The sequence below is a fragment of the Egretta garzetta genome, unplaced genomic scaffold, assembly GCF_000687185.1.
Source record: "Egretta garzetta isolate BGI_Z169 unplaced genomic scaffold, ASM68718v1 scaffold200, whole genome shotgun sequence".
NCBI lineage: Eukaryota > Metazoa > Chordata > Aves > Pelecaniformes > Ardeidae > Egretta > Egretta garzetta.
This window is the reverse complement of record NW_009258379.1, coordinates 1,478,110-1,496,084: the sequence shown is the minus strand read 5'-3', so window position 1 is coordinate 1,496,084 and position 17,975 is coordinate 1,478,110. Positions and strand designations below refer to the sequence as shown.

Here is a 17,975-nt window from a genome sequence, read left to right as displayed (position 1 = left end):
GGGATGCAGCACTGACCTGGCTTTGGGGTCAGAGCAGCTGATTTCCCAAGGTCCCCTCAACATGAATGATTCAAGGGGCTCTTCCACAAATCCCAGGGGAAGCTGAAAGCAATTACTTCATCTCCACGCTACTTCACCAGCTTTTTCTCTCCTTAGAAAATACACAATATTACGACGACTGCCTACAGTTCCCAGCATGCCCAGGCCTCCCCAGCGGGACAAGGCAAATTCACAAGTACCTTCAGTGTAATTTGTTTCCACAAAAGCAGAGAAAGATGCAAGTCGCCATTCCTGAAGTTAACCCCAAGAACATTTATTTTTAAAACGAGCTATTACAAAAAGATTTCACGTCAATAAAACGCCAGTCCTCAGTCACTGTGCAAGCTAAATGCTTATTTTCGTGACCGCTTGTGTTCTATAAGCAACACAACAAGCCTGTTCCGAAGGAACTTTATTTCCTTTGAGTATGACTTGCAAAATAAGTCCTTCAGCCTTTTGCGCAGAGCTCCTAGAGAAGGCAGGCTGTGGCAGCTGGGGATGTTTAGCATGCTCTCAAAGAACTCTTTCCACAGGTCCGCGTTGGCAAGCCTGCGAAGGAACAAAAATGCATAAAAAAAAAAAATTTTTCTAAATTCAAGCTGTTAAAATCCTATTTCCCGTATTTACGCTGCTCCCTCCCCAGTCGGAGGCTGGAGCAACTGCAGAAATGGCTGTAACACACCGCAGCTTCCGCTGCAGCACGCTGCTCAGCAAACCAGTGGGATTTTTCCTCGTTAGTTGTCGTTTCCTCCTTCCAGGCAGCAAGTGGCTGAGGACGCCGTGCAACTCGCCACGTGTGCTGCCGAAACGCTTCCTGTGCTCAAGACAGTGAATTCTGTGAAGCAGTTCCCATGCGCTGAACCCAGTTTTTAGGGCACCGAGAAGCGCACGCAAGCAACGCTGAAAGCTGTGACAGAAACTAACCTCAAACCTGGTACTAAGGACACATCTTTCTAGACAAGGGAAGGTTTCTAAAAGATTTTTGATACCAACCTTCTGAAGACTCCCTTGGGCTTCCAGATGCCGTCTTCATTCTTCACTTGCATGTAGGTACCAAAGAGCATGCAGTAGACCGTTGCTGCAATGCCAAAGTAGTCTGTCTAAACAAAGTATAAACAAGGTTCGTATTAAAAATGGATTGAGACCGCTAAAAATGAGCTGAAAAACACCCCGTGGGGCTAACAGGGCAAGCTCTGTAAGAAGAGCGTTCAGGATTGCACTTTTAAAGCAACAAGCTGAAGCTCCAACTCTAGTGCGGAAGCCCAATCTCTCTACGCTCCATTTACTCAGGCCAGATGCATGCAGTAAGCTTCAAGTGCTCAGGCTGCCCATGCAGTCCCATACCTGGTAGTTCCAGGGTTTCTGCGTCAGCATTTCAATACACTGAAATCCAGATGTTTCACACTTGGCAGTAAATGCTGTTCCCTCAGGGAAGAGCTTCATGTCTATACTCTGGCCCAAGTCAATGAGCGTCAAGCCATGGGAGAGACCATCTATGTCGCACGTATCGTTGTCCAGAAACCTTCAACCGTGATGACAAGAAGCGATCACACGTAAGTATCAAGGCTGTGATATCGTGATACGCTGGCATCTCAGGGAGCAAAAGGAAATACTTGCCTTTCTCCAAGTATGAAATTGTCAGGTTTAATGTCACCATGAATGATTTTGCAGCTGTGGAGCTCTTCCACCATGTGAAGAATTTTTACAGTAAAGTAGATGACAAGTGCTTGAGGCATCACCTTTTCAGGAAGCTTTTTGTAAATGTTTATGGCATTCTGTAAACAAAGAGATAGCAAAGAACCATCAGCTACACAGAAACAACTGGACAGGGATTACAGGTCCATGTCGATAAACACAAAATATGTTCACAATGAAGGTCCACGAAGTGGAGAGTAGAGGAGACATCCGAGTATTGTAATACAGTAGCACTCCAAAAGGAATACAGATGTTCCAGAGCATAAGCTGATTACACTTACTAGCAACGTTCCGTAGTTGTAGAGCTCCCCAACCAAAATGCTTCCATTTTGAAAGAAATGAGCAGAATAAAAGTGGATGTAGAGGTGGCGTACGCTTGGATTGAGCCTTTCTACCAGCTGTGTTGCTATATAGAACTCCCACGGGTTGGCAGGCTTCTGGACCTGTAACCAAAAAGTTGACTTACTAGGAAAATCTATTAGAATTAAAGCACAAGTTCTTCTCAGGTTGGTTTTTGTTGTTGTTGTTTTTTAATGGCAGACTTGCCATTTTTCCTCTTGACCAAACAAAATACTTGTATCTACAGTAATTAACCTCAGGTCACTACAGTCTTGCATCAAGACTTCAGTTACACGCCACAATTCCATTCTGGCTTATATGCTCTTTTGTGTTATTTAAAACGTCAGTCTTTCTGCAACATCAATGTTCCTGCTGGCAACAGACACTCTGTGTGAGAGAGGCAGCTTTTGAAGTCAAAACAGGAAAACCCTTCCGATTCCTTCCCCTGCTATTTCCCCCGCTACACTGAATACCTGATGCTCAACCCCCCCCCTTAAGTCACCTTTATATATGAGAAAGCTCTCCGTTTGGGTGTTACACTAAAAGGATCTTTGCTGAAAGATTAAACGTTGCAGAAAAGATCCACAAAAAGATTCCAAAGGTAGGAAAAAAAAAAGGGCGTGGGTGTGTGTCAACTTGATCACATAGCCATGTTTCAGCCAGGCCAGGCTGTAGTAACTGTACACGTGCCCGCTCAGCCAGCAGCAGATGCAGGGACGCATGACCTAGCACAACCCTCTTGGGCTGAGCTGACCTCGGAGTCGCACAGCCCTTCCTTTTGGCAGCGGTTCTGGTGTAAACACGTGCTATCATCTGTTGCTCATTCCTGCACTGAAGCAGCCTGGAAGAAGACAGGGCAGAGCAGAGAGGGAACTGCTCAATCTACAATCGCCGTCAAGACAAGCGTGTTGATTAATAAAGCTGCACCAGAGAGGTATCACCCAGCAAAGCCTATGTAACAGCCAGCTGCCACCGAACAGGCTGGCTGCACGCAGCTGCAAAAGTGTGTGTGGAAAGCACCTGGAACAAAGAGCGGCCCCCTTCTGCGCAACCTAAAATTGCAAGAGCAATTCTATCACCAACCCACACGCACTTCCATTCGCTGCGGACTAAGAGCAACTGCACAAGTAGCTGCCTTTGTTCAGCTAAGAAAGAGAGCTCGGCTGTAATTCTTGCTCCTTAAGATACTTGTGACTACTTCATAAAGAAAAGACGAAGAGGCAAAATGCGTCAAGAGGATAACTAACTTCCCATGTAGAACGAATCAGACATGACAGCATTCAATCTCAACAAGGCTTTGAGGATAGACCAATATACTTCATGTTTATAAATAAGAAAACTCAGCAGAGTCTACCCAGGGTAGGTGTTGTTACTGTACGACTCCAGAAATTTCCAGCAGAGCTAATCTGAATCAACACTACTTACCTTGAATATTACTTTCTGGTTGTTTCTTGGGTTACTTGCATCCAGAATGGAAGCCTGATAGACCTGAGCAAAAGCTCCCTCTCCAACCAAGCAGTCCACATGGAATGAGCTGGAACCTTGAAGAGATTAACAATATTAAGTCCTGCTTACAAGCTTCACAAGAGAGACATCACCACTTGGAGAAGAAAAAAAAAAAAAACCAGAAGAGAAAGGACCAGCCATATACAAGTTACTGCTTTAACCTTAATGCTGTTTTTTCTCTACAGGTCCCTTCTTGCTAGCCAGCCTTTCCGCAGGAGAGAGCCTGTTCTCACTCGAGTGCTGCAAAGTGCCGCATACTAAAAATCAGTGTTTCTATTTTAGTCTGACCCCCTGGAAGTAATCAAATTCCAAAGTGCATTCCTTAAAAAGTAAACACTAATGTTTAAGTCATACAAGTATGTTGCAATTACTGTCATACAGATTTTGTTGACACAGGACTGCTGCTCTTCTATACAAAGTTTGAGAATTGTGTCACGGATTACTAGGAAAGGAAAACTGGGAAAATTTCCTACTCAGAATGCCTATTCATAAATGCTTACACTACAAAAGACAAACAATAAAACAGGTCTAATTTCCAATCTGAGGTTTAGATAACCTGGAAGCTACCTGGATATACGTGCAAGTAAACCAAATTAGAAAAATACTTCAGAGGTTCCCAGAAAAACTGCAAGAAATGCTTTAATGTGAAACGTTTGCTCTTACCCAGTGGGAGTTGAGCCTTCAGGCTGATGGATGGAAGGGTAGATTTCCATTCAAAGTAGTTGGCATAGATGTGGAGTGGTTTAGGAAGCTCTGATAAGAATTTGCAAATCAAATCCTTATCCCAAGGGTTCTCAACGAGGACTTAATGGAAAAAAGAAAAATATTTAAGCTGTAAGAAAAGTGTAATTTCAAAGAGGTAACACAAGCTTACACTTGAAGGAGTATCACCGATTTAAAAAAAACACAAAACCAAATCATCAAGCTCAAATCAACATAAAAATCAAAGAGGCCTAAGTTAAGTGTTCCTCAATTTTGACAATCCAGCTTTCATACCTACATCTTCCCTATTAAAGTTGCCCAGAAAGACAGATGTTTGTGAAGTATTTGAGCCTCAACTAGGCAAAAAACCCTTAGGTACTCCCGTACTTCAGAATATCTCTGGCATCATGTCATACAGGTACGACCCACACTTGTCCTTCCCTACATCACTTGGAGATAACGCAGCGGAGCCTCCTTGCAAGAGCCTGCAGTGACCACCTGGAACAAGGCACTGCTGCAGGAACATGACTCCGTTCTGGTCTTGGGCTCAATAGAAAAAAAACTGTAAGGCAATGCTCTGTACCTGCAGCTCTAACACTCTGGGCTGTCCTGTCCTGCCCAGCTCCAGACAGCTTCTCATGGGAAATTTTGTCCACCCCAAGAGATGAGGAATATTCAGTTCTGCTTGTGGCAGTCTGCTCATGCAACCTTTGAGAAGCAGCTGTAGCAATTCCTTGAATTCCATTTCCTTGTTTCAAGGCATTTCCTTGAAGCTCTCCTCGTTCTGCAATGTGTTCAAGAGCAGGGCTACATATTTAAAACAAAATATTATTAATTGACAGTACCGCTGTGGTATTTTTGCATCTTCAGTAAGCAAATGTCTGCGCCTGCAACTTTGGCCATAACCAACATTAAGATGAATAAAATGGGTATTTCTTAAGAAAATAAGATCTGGCCGTATTGTGCTGCCCAGAGTCTAATAACTTTGGAGTTCATTGGCCAACAAGTTCAGCCAATATTGAAAAGAAAGCAGTAGTTTTACACACACAGCCATTAAAACTTTCTGGACTGTTAACTTTTAATTTAAATGTGTCAGAAAACTTAAATCATAGGAGCATTTTCAGGGCCATTATCACCATACCCATTATCACCATTTAACCCCACAAAGTGCCGAGATGTACACTAAACAGAGACAGCCCGACACAAATACGTCGGCTCTAGACTACTTGGAAATCTTGAATCAAGAACAGCACAGCAGACCTGCCTGCTCTGGCATAGGTTTGCCTAGCACTCTCAAGCCTTGAAAATCTCAGCAAGTCATGCCATACCTTAGCTTCTTAGCTTTCGTCTGCTTGTGCAGTTCTTCGGAAGACTCCAAATCCATCTGCAGCAAGTCATCCTCACAGACTGAACAAAGGGAGTAGCAACAATAGCAAACGTTTATTTCCCCAAAGGCAAGCACATTTAGAGTATTCTGACCGAGACAAGAAGGTTAAGTCACATTGCAGCTGTGAAAGTTGCTACAGTGTCACAAGAGCTAGAACTGAACAAGCCTATTTTAAAATAGATAAGGAAAGACAACAGCTTGATTTCTTTAGGGAGTGTATTCCAAGCCTAAGGCTAGATACAAGGAAGAAATTCTTTACAATGAGGGTAGTGAAACACTGGAATGGGTTGCCCAGAGAGGGGGTGGAGGCCCCATCCCTGGAAACATTCACGACCAGGTTAGACGGGGCTCTGAGCAACCTGATCTAGTTAGCGGTTTCCCTGCTCACTGCAGGGGGGTTGGACTAGATGACCTCTAGGGGTCCCTTCCAACCCAAAACATTCTATGATTCTAAAGAGGGGCAGACAAGCACAAAGGTGCCCCCAGAAGAAGGTGGTGCTGGGACTTCAGTCAATTTTTTGACTATTTACAACCCCTTGGAACAGTTCAGAACAGTTCTACAGCACGAAGCCTCTCTCATCCCTCACCACCTTCTCTGATTCCCCCAATTAAAAATTCTTGGAAAGCTTATGTGCTGGCCAGCCCCTGCTCCCAGCCCCTGTCCTGCAAGGAGCTTGTATTCAGAAGCAGCAGCAGTGGGAGCCATACCTAGGCACCACTGGCGAGGCCTGCGAGGTAACCGGGGCACAGAAGCGGAGTTACGCGGTACCGAATGAGATGCTCTCAACCTGATGCATTCATTATTTTACCTTTGCCCTCCAAAGCTGGTCGCGGATGCACCGACAGGTAATTAAATGGTGTTGATACGAGCTGGGCAGCTCGTGCAAAGTCTCTTGTGTTGTTTGGACTGGCAGCTAATGTTTTATTACTGCTTGGTACATTCCACACCGTATAATCATCCCTCAAGAACTCCAGTGTCCCTGTTTCTTCCTACACATAGGAAAAAAAAAAAAAAAAAAAGAATATTTAAAACTAAGCCATCAAAGCTACGCTGCCAGAGCTGCACTGTAACCTACTAGCAGCCTCTGCAGCCAGTTTCAGTAATGTTGAGTCTGCTTGTGTCAAGTATTAGAATATTAATATTAGAATACTTAAATAATATTTAATAAATTATTATTTCTTTTTCTAATAGTCAAATCTTAGAAAAATAACGGAATGGCAATAAAACCTGAATCACAGGTTTACATAGTTTTCTATCAGACCTGAATGTTGGCAATAATCAGTGTCACAGCAAAATGCCAGACAACAAAAAAATCCCCGTAAGAGTCTGAAAAAGCCTCTCTCGCTACTTAGTGATCACTTCTGTGCAAGCAGCCCCAAGTTTTATGCATCTCCTTGGCTATGAAAAACATCAGGTGGTTATTAGAACATTAAGTGTCTCTTGCTCCCTGTCCTTCCTCCACCAAACAGATGCCAACCCTACACATCCGCTGCAGGTAGATTTGTTCTAGAGATAGAGGTCCCCGCTATTAAGCTCCTAGAAGTTTTGCAAGCATTAACAACTGAAAAATTTCATCCCACCGGCAGGAAATGGGAAAGGGTATCTAGACTTCAGCTAGGCATCATTCATAAGAACATTGCAGGGTTGGGTTAGAACAAAGGCAAATATAACCACTTCTGATATCCCCTATAACTACGTAGCCCATTTTCAAGGCAAATTTTTTGCAATAGGGCCAACACTTACTTCTGTACCCACTGTACAGCCCGTCAAGGGACGTTCTCCAATAGTTCTGAGCTCTTCTGGCTTGTTTTTATGCTGCAGGATCCTGACAAAACAGGTAGTTGAGAATAGCTTTTCCCTGGAAACTTTCCCAGGCAGACTGATCATAACAAAGACTTGTAGTTGTTTTGAATTTTTTTTTTCATTTTTTTTTTTGCAAAGAATCCCATTTGCAGATGCTTAGAGAAGTTGCAGTAGCTCAGAGAAACAAGCTATCCACAGTTATCCAGAAAATTAAGCATCTCAAGCACACTGTCCAAACAGGAAAGTTGCGCAATTCCACAGAGAAGCAGCTACAGCTTTCTCATGCCACTTCCACACAGCTGCTAGTGACTGTATTCAAGCCAATCCTGATACTGCAAATACAGTCACAGCGAGATTATATGGAATAGAATCAATCCGATATGCAATTCTTAATAAACTGATCTCAGCTGTTTCCTCCTTACCCGCTGTTCTCTTTTTCATTCTCATCTTCAAAGATAGAAAATGCAGGTGTGACGGGGGCAACAACATTAGCTTTCAGACTTCCATCAGGGTCTTAAAAATAAAAGATAACCAATATTATCTTCACTCAGTGAAGGTCAGTCACCTTCACTCAGTCACATTTTCACCCCTAACCAGGCAACTGATGGTCACGGCTACATCCAGCTAGACCAGCAGCATCCTCAGAATTGCCACTCAATTCATCTCTCCATCCGGAGATGGAGAAGATATTTCCATCTAAAAACCAAGACTGGCCAGGACTACAGAAGCCTTCTTGGCTGCATCTGCCCAGTTGTGAAATACCTCCGCGCTCAGTCCTGTAAGCCACTGCTACTGCCTGGTTTTCAGACTATTTTAATGGTTATGGTAAGATGGCAATTGTTTTAGATGGCAAAATGTTTTAGAAAAAGCTTTACTCATATGAAGTACCAGCTGTGCCCTTCTCAAAGTTAGGGTTTAAATACCAGAGAAGTCTCTACAGAGAAGCAACGTGGTTAATACACACATTAATAGGCTTGCTAACAGTCAAGTGCTTCTGCTGCTCTCAGACTGTGCATCAAAATTTAGACCCTGTCAGTAAAATTAATTATTAGGAAAGAAGTGGCTTCTTCACTCCATACCTAATCAAATAACTACTTATCTCAAAATTATGAGGACTCGTGGGAGGGTAAACAGGAACTAAAGGAGTGAAATATCATGGACTGAAAAAAAAAAAAAGTAGGACATACCACTTTTTCTGCAAAAGACTTCAAATTGTTCCTCGCTTTCTTCAAGTGGAGATGGTTCAGGCAAGATGGGCGTTTGAAACATATCCATGAGAAATCCTAAAAAAAGAAATAAACCCCACAAGAATATCAGCCCCAGTAAAAGAAATATTCAGAGGTTCTTCCATTGGGTAGTAGCCAAATCAAATGCCAATTAATCATTATCATTTGTCAAATGCCAATAACCGATTATTCCTTCATACAGCATTTAAACACTCCAGACAGCTGAACAAACACAGGAAGATCTGACTTGGCCAACACATACTTGTGGGTGCTGTGGCCTTTTTTTATTTTTTTCTCTCCAAAATGAGATTTCCAGTTCTCCTAAAGGAGGAAATTCTCCTTTATCTTCTTAGATATTGGGAAGACTAATTAATATCGTGAGTTTTTAAATTATTATCTTTACAGATATATATTCAGCTGCAGCAGTTTGCTACATCGCAGCGGTTAGCAGGTTTACTATCGCAACAGAAGAACATGGCAGAAGAGTACAAAAGGGATAAACCAGTATGAGGATATTATTACTCCACATCTGACATCAGAAATACAATTGCAATTTCCCTTTTAGCATTTTGAAAAAGCAATGTTTAGAATTGACAAGTGTCCGTTAAATGATCAAGACCTTTTGCATAAATCACCCTTGTTTCAGCTTTGGGGGAAGGTCAAGATCAACCAGAGCTGATTTATTAACTTCCCAACATTCTTCCACGTTAGTCCATTGCAGGTCATCATCTCAGAAAGAGGAGTCCCTGGCAGTACCAACAAGGGCAGCTCAGAGGACGTGCTGCCCAGAGAAGCCTGGCAGGCGGACCACCAGCAACTGATCCGGGAGTTTACAGGATGTGGCTGCTGGGATGTTATTAAAGCATCTATTTCTGGTCCAAACAATCCAGACAATCGCAAAGGAGGGGTACCAATTTAATTTTATTTTCCTCTTTGACTGAATGGTGCACATGCCCATCACTAGATAGCCTCCTTGTATACTTGGCTCCATTCAAATTACCAGTCAAGATCCCATTAACTCCAGTGAAGCTGGCATGTTATTCCAGATGCTTACCCAACGCTTCCTTCGTGTGAACTGTAGGTGAAGGTTGCACTTTGAACGGTGTTGCCTGCATTGCTCCTCCCAGCGAGGTGTTTGGGGTAGCCTGAGAAGCATTGCCAGAAGCAAAGGAAGAATTTCCAACTCTAGATGCTAGAAACGAGAACAGCGAGATCATCTCTGAAGTAGCCTGGGATTGTTTATTAAAGTTTCAGTCACTAGCAAAATGTTAGTAAGAGAAGTAAACAAGATGAGGAGGAGAACGGCAACCCGGAATTTTGGGAGAGCAGATTTTGCCTTGTTCAGAGATCTGCTTGGCAGATTCCCAAGGAAGACTGCCCTCAAGGGCAAGAGGGACCTTGGAGAGCTGGGTGGCCTCCGAGGACTCCGTCTTCAATTCCCAGGAATGATCCATTCCGACAGAGAAAGTCAAGCAGGCAGGAAGCCAGCAAGGACAAACAATGAACTCCTGACTGAGCTCAGGCAAAAAGGAATTGCACAGAAGGTGGAAACAGGGCCTGGCTACATGGAAGGGATATAGAGACATTGCCCAAACATGCAGGGGTGGAGTTAGGAAGGTGTCAAAAAGCTTGGTTAGGGTTGTTGGAACTAGTAGCCACTTGCTATTGATCCCCAGCCAGTTACAGTCGTACCAATAACATCAGTCTTTATCAAAACTTGGCTTATTACCTTCTTTCGTGACCACAGAAGTAGTTAGTCCAGTGGATCTCTTGTTAGGGTGCCTTCAAAGGAAAGATTAAGAACATGAGCTCGACATAAAAGCTATTATTTAAATTCCAACTTCAGTTCAGGACTTAGCAGTACTGCACTCTAAGCGGTTAAGAAGGCCTTTCCCAGTCTGAAACAAAGGAAACATCCCAGACAGACAGCAATTAGTGATCCTATTTTTTCCTCCCATGAATGACTCTTTAGTCACACAAACGAAACAAGTGGGAGATCATGTAGAATATTAGTAGAGGCTGCCCCCAGAAGGTTTCTCAGACAGTTGCTATAGGTATAAAACCTGAAAAGGCAGCAGAGTCCTTTTAGAAGGTTAAAATGCTGGCATTAAATTCTCTTCTTGGATACGGTTTGCGTCCAAGTGACTCCATAATATGAGCGAATGACAACCGGTTCCATTTCCTCTCGTTGGCCTACGCAGCCATGCTTGCTTTGCCAACTTAGGTTTCTGCCTCTGCCCCCCAGTTTTGTTTCCTGTATTAGCCAAGTCTCACAAGCAAGATCACAGCAGATAAATACAAGCACTTTCTTTTTTCTCTGGAGACCTTTGTGGCCAAGATGTACCGTATGGGATCGGCATGAACTAAGCATATCCTGTTGTTTATTTCAGGCATGCCAGGGACAGCAACGCTGAATAATTACTTCAGTTACACACGGAATTTCCACTTAGTTATTACAACTAAACCACATGGTTAAAGGAATTAAAAAAACTGAACCGAGGACTGAAAGTTATGCAAGTTTGATACTGGTTTCCACAGGCTACTTCAGAGTTTTTTCAGAAGAGGAAGACTTTTTTTTTTTTTAAATTAATTCTCAGCTGAAGCGTAGATACGGAAGACTACACGATTCGCAGGGCAAGAATTAGCCTGTTTATACGTACTGTTCTCCAGCACTCCAGTTAAGAGCCGAGTCAGGGTGTGCCTGTTCCTGAGCTGAAACATTGAATGGAGGGTGTAACAAACTGTTCTGGAGTTTTCCAAGCTCTAGCTGAGTTTTGACTGCATCCTTCTTATATGTTACTTCCCACAGGGAGGTTGATGTCACCCGGTGGCCAATGGGTTTCGCTGACTGCAGTGTAAGAGCAGTGGATGATGAAGTACTCGATTGAAGCTGCTCTGTCACCAGACCTCGGGTGTTTTGCAGATCTGAATTTTGACAAGACGTCATCCAGTTCTGCTGTAGAGCTGCACTGGGTGTCACATGTGGATGCACCTTTAGAGATGAGAAATGTTCTTTTACATTCAAAAATCCCCACACAAGTATAGCCATTGCCATTTTCCCTTTCATTTCTGCATAACTAGGACAGTTTTTCCACGCATAAGAGAACTTCCGCATGCAACTAAAACTAAATCGCAGAGAAGCAAAAACAAACTTTGGGGTTTAACAATTACAATCTATTTCATCAGGCATTTAAAGTTATGCCAGGTTATCTCTACTAATCAAGTATTGCAGCCTTGACTTCCAGACTTGGCTAGCAAACTATTCCAGTTACCACCTAACGCATGGTTAAATTTTACGCGGTAAGTTCACGACGGCTGCTCCTATGGATCGTAGTACATACTTACCACCGTTTTATTTGGTTCAGCTGATGTTGTAGATGCTGGTTCCAGCCTAGTTTCCTCCAAGCTTTTGGTGAGCTGGGTGAGCTGTTCCAGCTTCTGCTGCAGGGCTTGCAGTTCGAGGACAGCTGACTCTTTTTTCCTTATGGAGTCTCTCTCTTCTTCCTCTAAGGATAAACCAATGATATTAAGTGGAACAGTTAATCAGCATCCAAATGAGTTGCTCACCACAGACACAGCAAGCTGCTTGAATTTAAAATTCAGCTATATATCTATTCTGTGTAACTGCAGGACACCACTCAGCTCTGGGGGCACAAGCCTGGGAGAAGCAGGTGGCCTGGTGTCCAACCTCTCAGTCCTGATCCCTCAAGGGAGGGCTACACAACACTATCGCAGCACTGGCCTGGCAACCAGCAGCAGCCCTAATGATGCTTTTTTAGCAGAGTTCACAGGCTAGCCTACCTCTCACCTGGTGTACGCTTGTCCCACTGAATCTCTCCATTCCACTGACTACAATTTATCCATTGTTTCCTTTGCCAAATGAGAGAATTACTCCTTTTGCCCAGCAACATCCCCTGGCAGCTTTTTTTCCCCCCCTCCTATAAATGTGTCAGACACACAACTAACTCGCTTCCGAGAAGCTGCTCCTCATTTGCACTCACTTTGGGTTTTGCTTCTCTGAGACCTAATTTGTCTCTTTGAAAGCCCACCTACTTTTTCTCCAAAATTTCATCATTCAGCAAACAAAGGTATTGCCTCCAATTAGAAACTTTGCCTTGAAACCATCCCAGCTACAGACATGCCATCGCTGACTACATGAGGGGCACTCCACAGCTACGTTTGCTGAGAGGGCCAAGTGAAGGCTGAGCATCACTCTTTGCTGCAGCATGCCTTTGATTGACCTGGGCCAAGGACAAAGCGTGGCGTCACACGCAACCACCTGACAGTTTAAAGCGTACTCTGGGCTCTCTCTGATTACAGCCTACGGATAGGAACCAAGGTACCCTGAAATCTTGAATTACAGGTGGCAGAGAGCCACAGCTGGAGCTCACATCGGGGTAACCAGTACTGCTAAGAGCTGTTCACGCTTTCCTCCCATTTCCTCAGAAGAAACGCCACCCTCTATGACAATCTAGGTTTGCAAAACAAACCCAAGGGATGAGCTTAAACAGTAAATAGCGGTGTCAGTCATTTGGCACGCTACCTAATGCTTCCAAGCTCACCCCACCTTGTTTCTGTATGGGGATGCTAACTTGGGCTTTGAGAAAATTTTCAGGCTTCAGTAGAGAGGTTGGAAAGACATGAATGCAGCCAAGTACTGGTTTACTGATAATATAAAAATGTTTCTGAAATAGCTGGATGGAAAGGGAAGAATACCCCATTCTTGCTGTCTTCTGAGGCGCTCGTATTTCTTGAAGTACCTCTTGGCTCTTAGCTCCTCAAATGAAAGTTCAGAGCCTTCATATACGAGCAGGTTTTTGTCGTACATTGCAACCTGCTCACATTCAACAGTAGACGACTTAGGAAGAACCTCAGATTTGACGGTGTACGTAATGTACTTTCTGTGAGGAAGAAGAAAAAGCTCTATTCAAGTTTATTGGATTTATTCTGGGAGGGTGTAAATTTTCCCCACAGTGTGACTTTAAAAAAAAAAAAAACCAAACACTTACACTTCTTCTCTTCCACCAGAAGAGCAGGACTGAGTATCGGCAGAATCAGGACCCTAAAGCAGGGCAGGGGAAAAAAAAAAAGAAAAAAAAAGAAAGAATACCAATATTAGATTTAACCATCCATTTTGACAAGACCAGCAATGATGAAGCCCCTAATATTTAATTCTGACTGAAGAGATGGCAATTCAGACCACGAGCATGGCAAGAACAGACCAGAAAGAGAGCTCTGCAAGCCAGCAGAGCCTGGGGAAGTTCATCCTGAAGAATGAGCCACCTAACAGTTTGCTGTAGTCTCCGAGAGCTTTTGGAAGACGAACAAGATCCCAGAGAACTGAGAGAGACAGATGTAGTTCTGGAAACTGCAGCCCAGAAGGACACTGCAACTAGTTGAACGGGTAGTTTCTGTTCTGAAATCCAGGAATGTAAGTTACAGATCACTTGAGTTTGTTCAGAACAGACTGGGTCGCCTCATCCAATTTCTTTCTTTGACAAACTACCCAACCTCAGGGCTAAGGACCAGGCAGCAGACGTAGCAAGTTTTAAGCTCTGTTCCATCATTCAAAGTATCTTTCAGTACTTGCAGGCAATACCAAACTGAAAGAATCACGAGCACTTCAGAAAACAGGACCAAGCTGAGAAAGGTTACATCAGTTTCCTACCCACAGTCTTTCAGTCTTTAATTTCACCCTCAGTTCACCTTTCATCTTACTGTGCCAGAAAGGCTGTGAAGAATTGTAACTAGCTTTGCCAAACCTCAGAAAAACGAGAGTACTGCATTCTGGTACTTAGATGAGTTACAAGAAGTATGGTTTCCTTTTTTATTGTTTTATTGTGGGGAAGAGGGTGAAGGAAGATGACTACATGGTGACAGGATTTGGACTGTTAACTCAAGATCTTCATGAAGAATAGACAGAACCTCAGCTAGAACTTGTTAGAGACCAACCTGGCAAGCTACAGAGGGGCTTGTGGACTGCAACAAAGTCATCTCCTAGTCATTCCCCAGTTCAACAGACGGACTTCTACAAGAAGCCACCATCCTGACGAGGACCAGCCCAGAAACGTCTTCCTCTGCCGTTATCTTTTATTCATTCTTAAAGAGGCTATTTAAGAATTAACTTGAATTTCGCCAAAATTCAGTGTAGGCAATTTCCAGGAAGCACGACTGGCACAGAATCTATTGATAATATTATTCCTCCAAAGAATGCTAACCAGCTGGATGGATCACTCTTTGCCTGTGGTTCTTGAAATGCGCCAAGTGACTACAGTGTCCCCGAACGCTTCCCAATTGTGGTATTTCTATGAAGAAGTGATGCTCACAACATAAAAACATCAGTGACATCTTTGAGACGCACCAGATAAGTTAGCATATTTTACCTTTCTTACTCAGTCAAGCTCATCAATCTAAACTTTATATGACGGCTCCACATTTTTCCCCACAATGTCTAAGTCGCTTATTGATAATCATTTACCTGATTTTTGCAAGCGTGCATTGGGTCGTTTAGATTTGAAACACCTTTTTGAGGAGCCATTTGATTTGCAGCATGCGAAGTTTGAAGTGGTTTTATAACAGCAGCACCTGGGACAGATAATACAGGTTTGCATTAGTAGAAATAATTTCCTCAGTTATGAATTTCTATTAAGGTTTTATAACAGCAGCACCTGGGACAGATAATATAGGTTTGCATTAATGAGTAGAAATCATTTCCTCAGTTATGAATTTCTATTAGCTTTAAGCATCGGAAAACTAATACCTCGTTTTGAATACACTCCCCTTAAGAATTTTAAATACAGCCAGGAAAAAAAAAAAGAAATCAGTTTCTACAGGAAGCTTATTTTCTTCAGTGACAAAACTCACTGATTGAGGTAGAGATCCATTGAATTGAGCTACAACTCACAGGCAGATATCTTTAGCCTCACCTTGCGAAGGAGGATTCCGAGGATCATAATTCTGCAGCCTGCTAAATTACAAGAAACGTCAGTTACTACCATTAAGTCACCTGTCCCTCATTCCTCCCCGCCTCCCAGGAAGCTTTGATTTCCTTGTACAGTCATCATGCCATGAAACGTAACACTAAAAAACTCAGGTTAGTTATAGGACACTTACTGCTGTATATGGATGTATCCTTAGCTTAGAGGATGTATCCTCTTAGCCTCACATCTGCAAAAATAAAAAAGCCCCCAAAAGGCAGCAGTATATGGAAATCGGGGTCTTGTTTTGTCATCACCAGAGGGAACACTTATCATGACAAGCACCAACTCTAGCGCTTCTAATTGCTAAATGCTAAAGTCTAGCAGGCACCCGCTCTCAGCTAAATACTGCATGATAAGCACAAGAAACTGGATACATATTTATATTATTGTCAACATATCCCCAAGGTGGACTAAAAAATCCAGCTCGGATCAGGAATCAATGTCTGATTTCACTGCAGTTCCCACTACAGCCACAAGCCAAAATCAAAGAGGGTCCAAACCAAGCAGCAGCAGAAGCATGCATTCAACTGGCAGTGTGGATAGACACATAGGCAGCACAGAGTGACCTACAGCCAATTAATACACCCTGGAAAGCATCCAGATGTCCCTAACATGAACAGCCAGGTGTCATTAGGATGGCCAAATTGTTTGAGCTTCCAAGTACTGAAGCTCATGCACACTATTTCCAAGGCAGGCTGCCTGAAGCAGGCCAGGCTATGCATCTTTATAGTCTGGATGTACTCAGCAGAGAGTAGGCAGGAAATGAATCAATTAAGAGATTTTCTTTCTGGGCCCTACTTCACTGAAGACACTCTGGGACAGTTTTTCTCAATACACCCTCCAAAACACCCCACAAATACTGAACAGCAAAGAAGCGTTGTTAAGCTTAAGTCTGCCTTTCATGAAAATAATCGTTGGTCTACCTCTGCTACAGCATAGGGCATATGTGCACAAGAAAAAAAAAAAATCAACCATATGCTAGCTGAAAGGCTCAACAAGTAAAAGACACGTCGGAATTACCAACAGAGCTGCTGCAAGTTTTCTTGTGGCTGTGCCTGGTTGTGAAGTCCTTTTTGAAGGACAGCTCCTGCACACTGCACGTTGCCTTCGGTTATGAGCTGCTGAGCCCAAGCAACGTAGAAGTTAGATGAGGTTACACCAACTCCTTGTCCATACAGATACTCAAAATACTGGCAAGGAGAAGTGATGAACTCTGCCTGTGTAAGATAAAAGATGCATAAGCTGTAAGCACTTTTGAAAACATCCAAGGAATTTTCAGGCAAAAACCCCCCAATAACAATTTCTTAGTTACCATCATAGGAAAGCATTATTTTTCTAAAGATAAAACCAGTTGGTAGACTAGATATCTCTCACAAGCTAACCGGCTTAATGATGCAGCTTTATAAAAGTACACTGTCCTTCAGCAAGACCACAGGGCTCTTGGAGCTCCAGCAGAGCGCGATACATCTGAATTCCATGCTGCAGCCCCAAAGGCTCCTTTTCCTCCCACAGCTCTTTGTGGCCACAGAACAACAGAACAGTGGGGCAACTTTAATATTGTAGGACAGCCTAACTTGCTGAAAAGCATATACCTACCAGCCTAATGCAGCAGCTAACAAATCTTGGATCGTGGTGGTACCTCTTGTTGTTTAGGAATGTCTTCACGAGCTGCTCTAGGAGACTGGGCAAGCGGGTTTGCTTTTCTTGAAGGGGAAGGCATCCTTCCATCCACCGCACGTACCTGAAATGCACTCTGGCAAGTTACCGGCCTGCCGTGCCTCAGCAGGGACACGAACACCCGAGCTGTGGGTGCACTGACCTGTGCCATGGCTCCAGTGGGTCGGTCCCTCGGTAGCTCCATATCTGAGCCTCGTAGCTCCTGCAAGGCACATTGGCAAGGGTTGGAAGGGACCTCAGGAGCTCACCCAGTGCCACCCCCCTGCCCAAGCAGGTTCACCCAGAGCAGGGGGCACAGGACAGCGGCCAGGCGGGGGTTGAAGATCTCCAAAGGAGGAGTCTCCACAGCCCCCCTGGGCAGCCTGGGCCAGGGCTTGGGCACACTCAAAGTCAAGAAGTTCTTCCTCATATTCAACTGAAACCTCTTATGCTTCAGTTTGTGCCCATTGCCCCTTGTCCTGGCGCTGGGCACCACTGAGAAGAGTCTGGCTCTGTCCTCATGACCCCCACCCTTACAATATTTCTAACTATTTATGAGATCCCCTCTCAGTCTTCTCTTACAGGCCGGACCAAGGGGAGGCTGCTTGGGCACCTCTCCAAGGCCCCGTAGCTCCAGCGGG

The 17,975-nt window shown here is 43.7% G+C and overlaps 1 protein-coding gene across 1 annotated transcript; it reads right to left on the bottom strand.

The window, feature by feature from the left end:
- Positions 1-312: 312 nt before the first annotated feature.
- On the bottom strand, positions 313-17,563 carry BUB1 (BUB1 mitotic checkpoint serine/threonine kinase). Its single transcript, XM_035896167.1, has 24 exons — positions 17,498-17,563; positions 17,275-17,419; positions 16,699-16,895; positions 15,625-15,665; positions 15,177-15,283; positions 13,708-13,760; positions 13,415-13,599; positions 12,044-12,204; positions 11,359-11,690; positions 10,428-10,480; positions 9,753-9,890; positions 8,660-8,755; positions 7,895-7,985; positions 7,413-7,494; positions 6,478-6,658; positions 5,610-5,688; positions 4,865-5,088; positions 4,243-4,383; positions 3,499-3,614; positions 2,016-2,177; positions 1,657-1,814; positions 1,384-1,561; positions 1,033-1,139; positions 313-588 (listed from the first exon to the last, which is right to left on the bottom strand). Exons 2-24 carry the CDS (start codon positions 17,404-17,406, stop codon positions 393-395), a joined length of 3,210 nt encoding a protein of 1,069 aa, XP_035752060.1. The 5' UTR covers positions 17,407-17,419; positions 17,498-17,563; the 3' UTR covers positions 313-392.
- Positions 17,564-17,975: the final 412 nt, after the last annotated feature.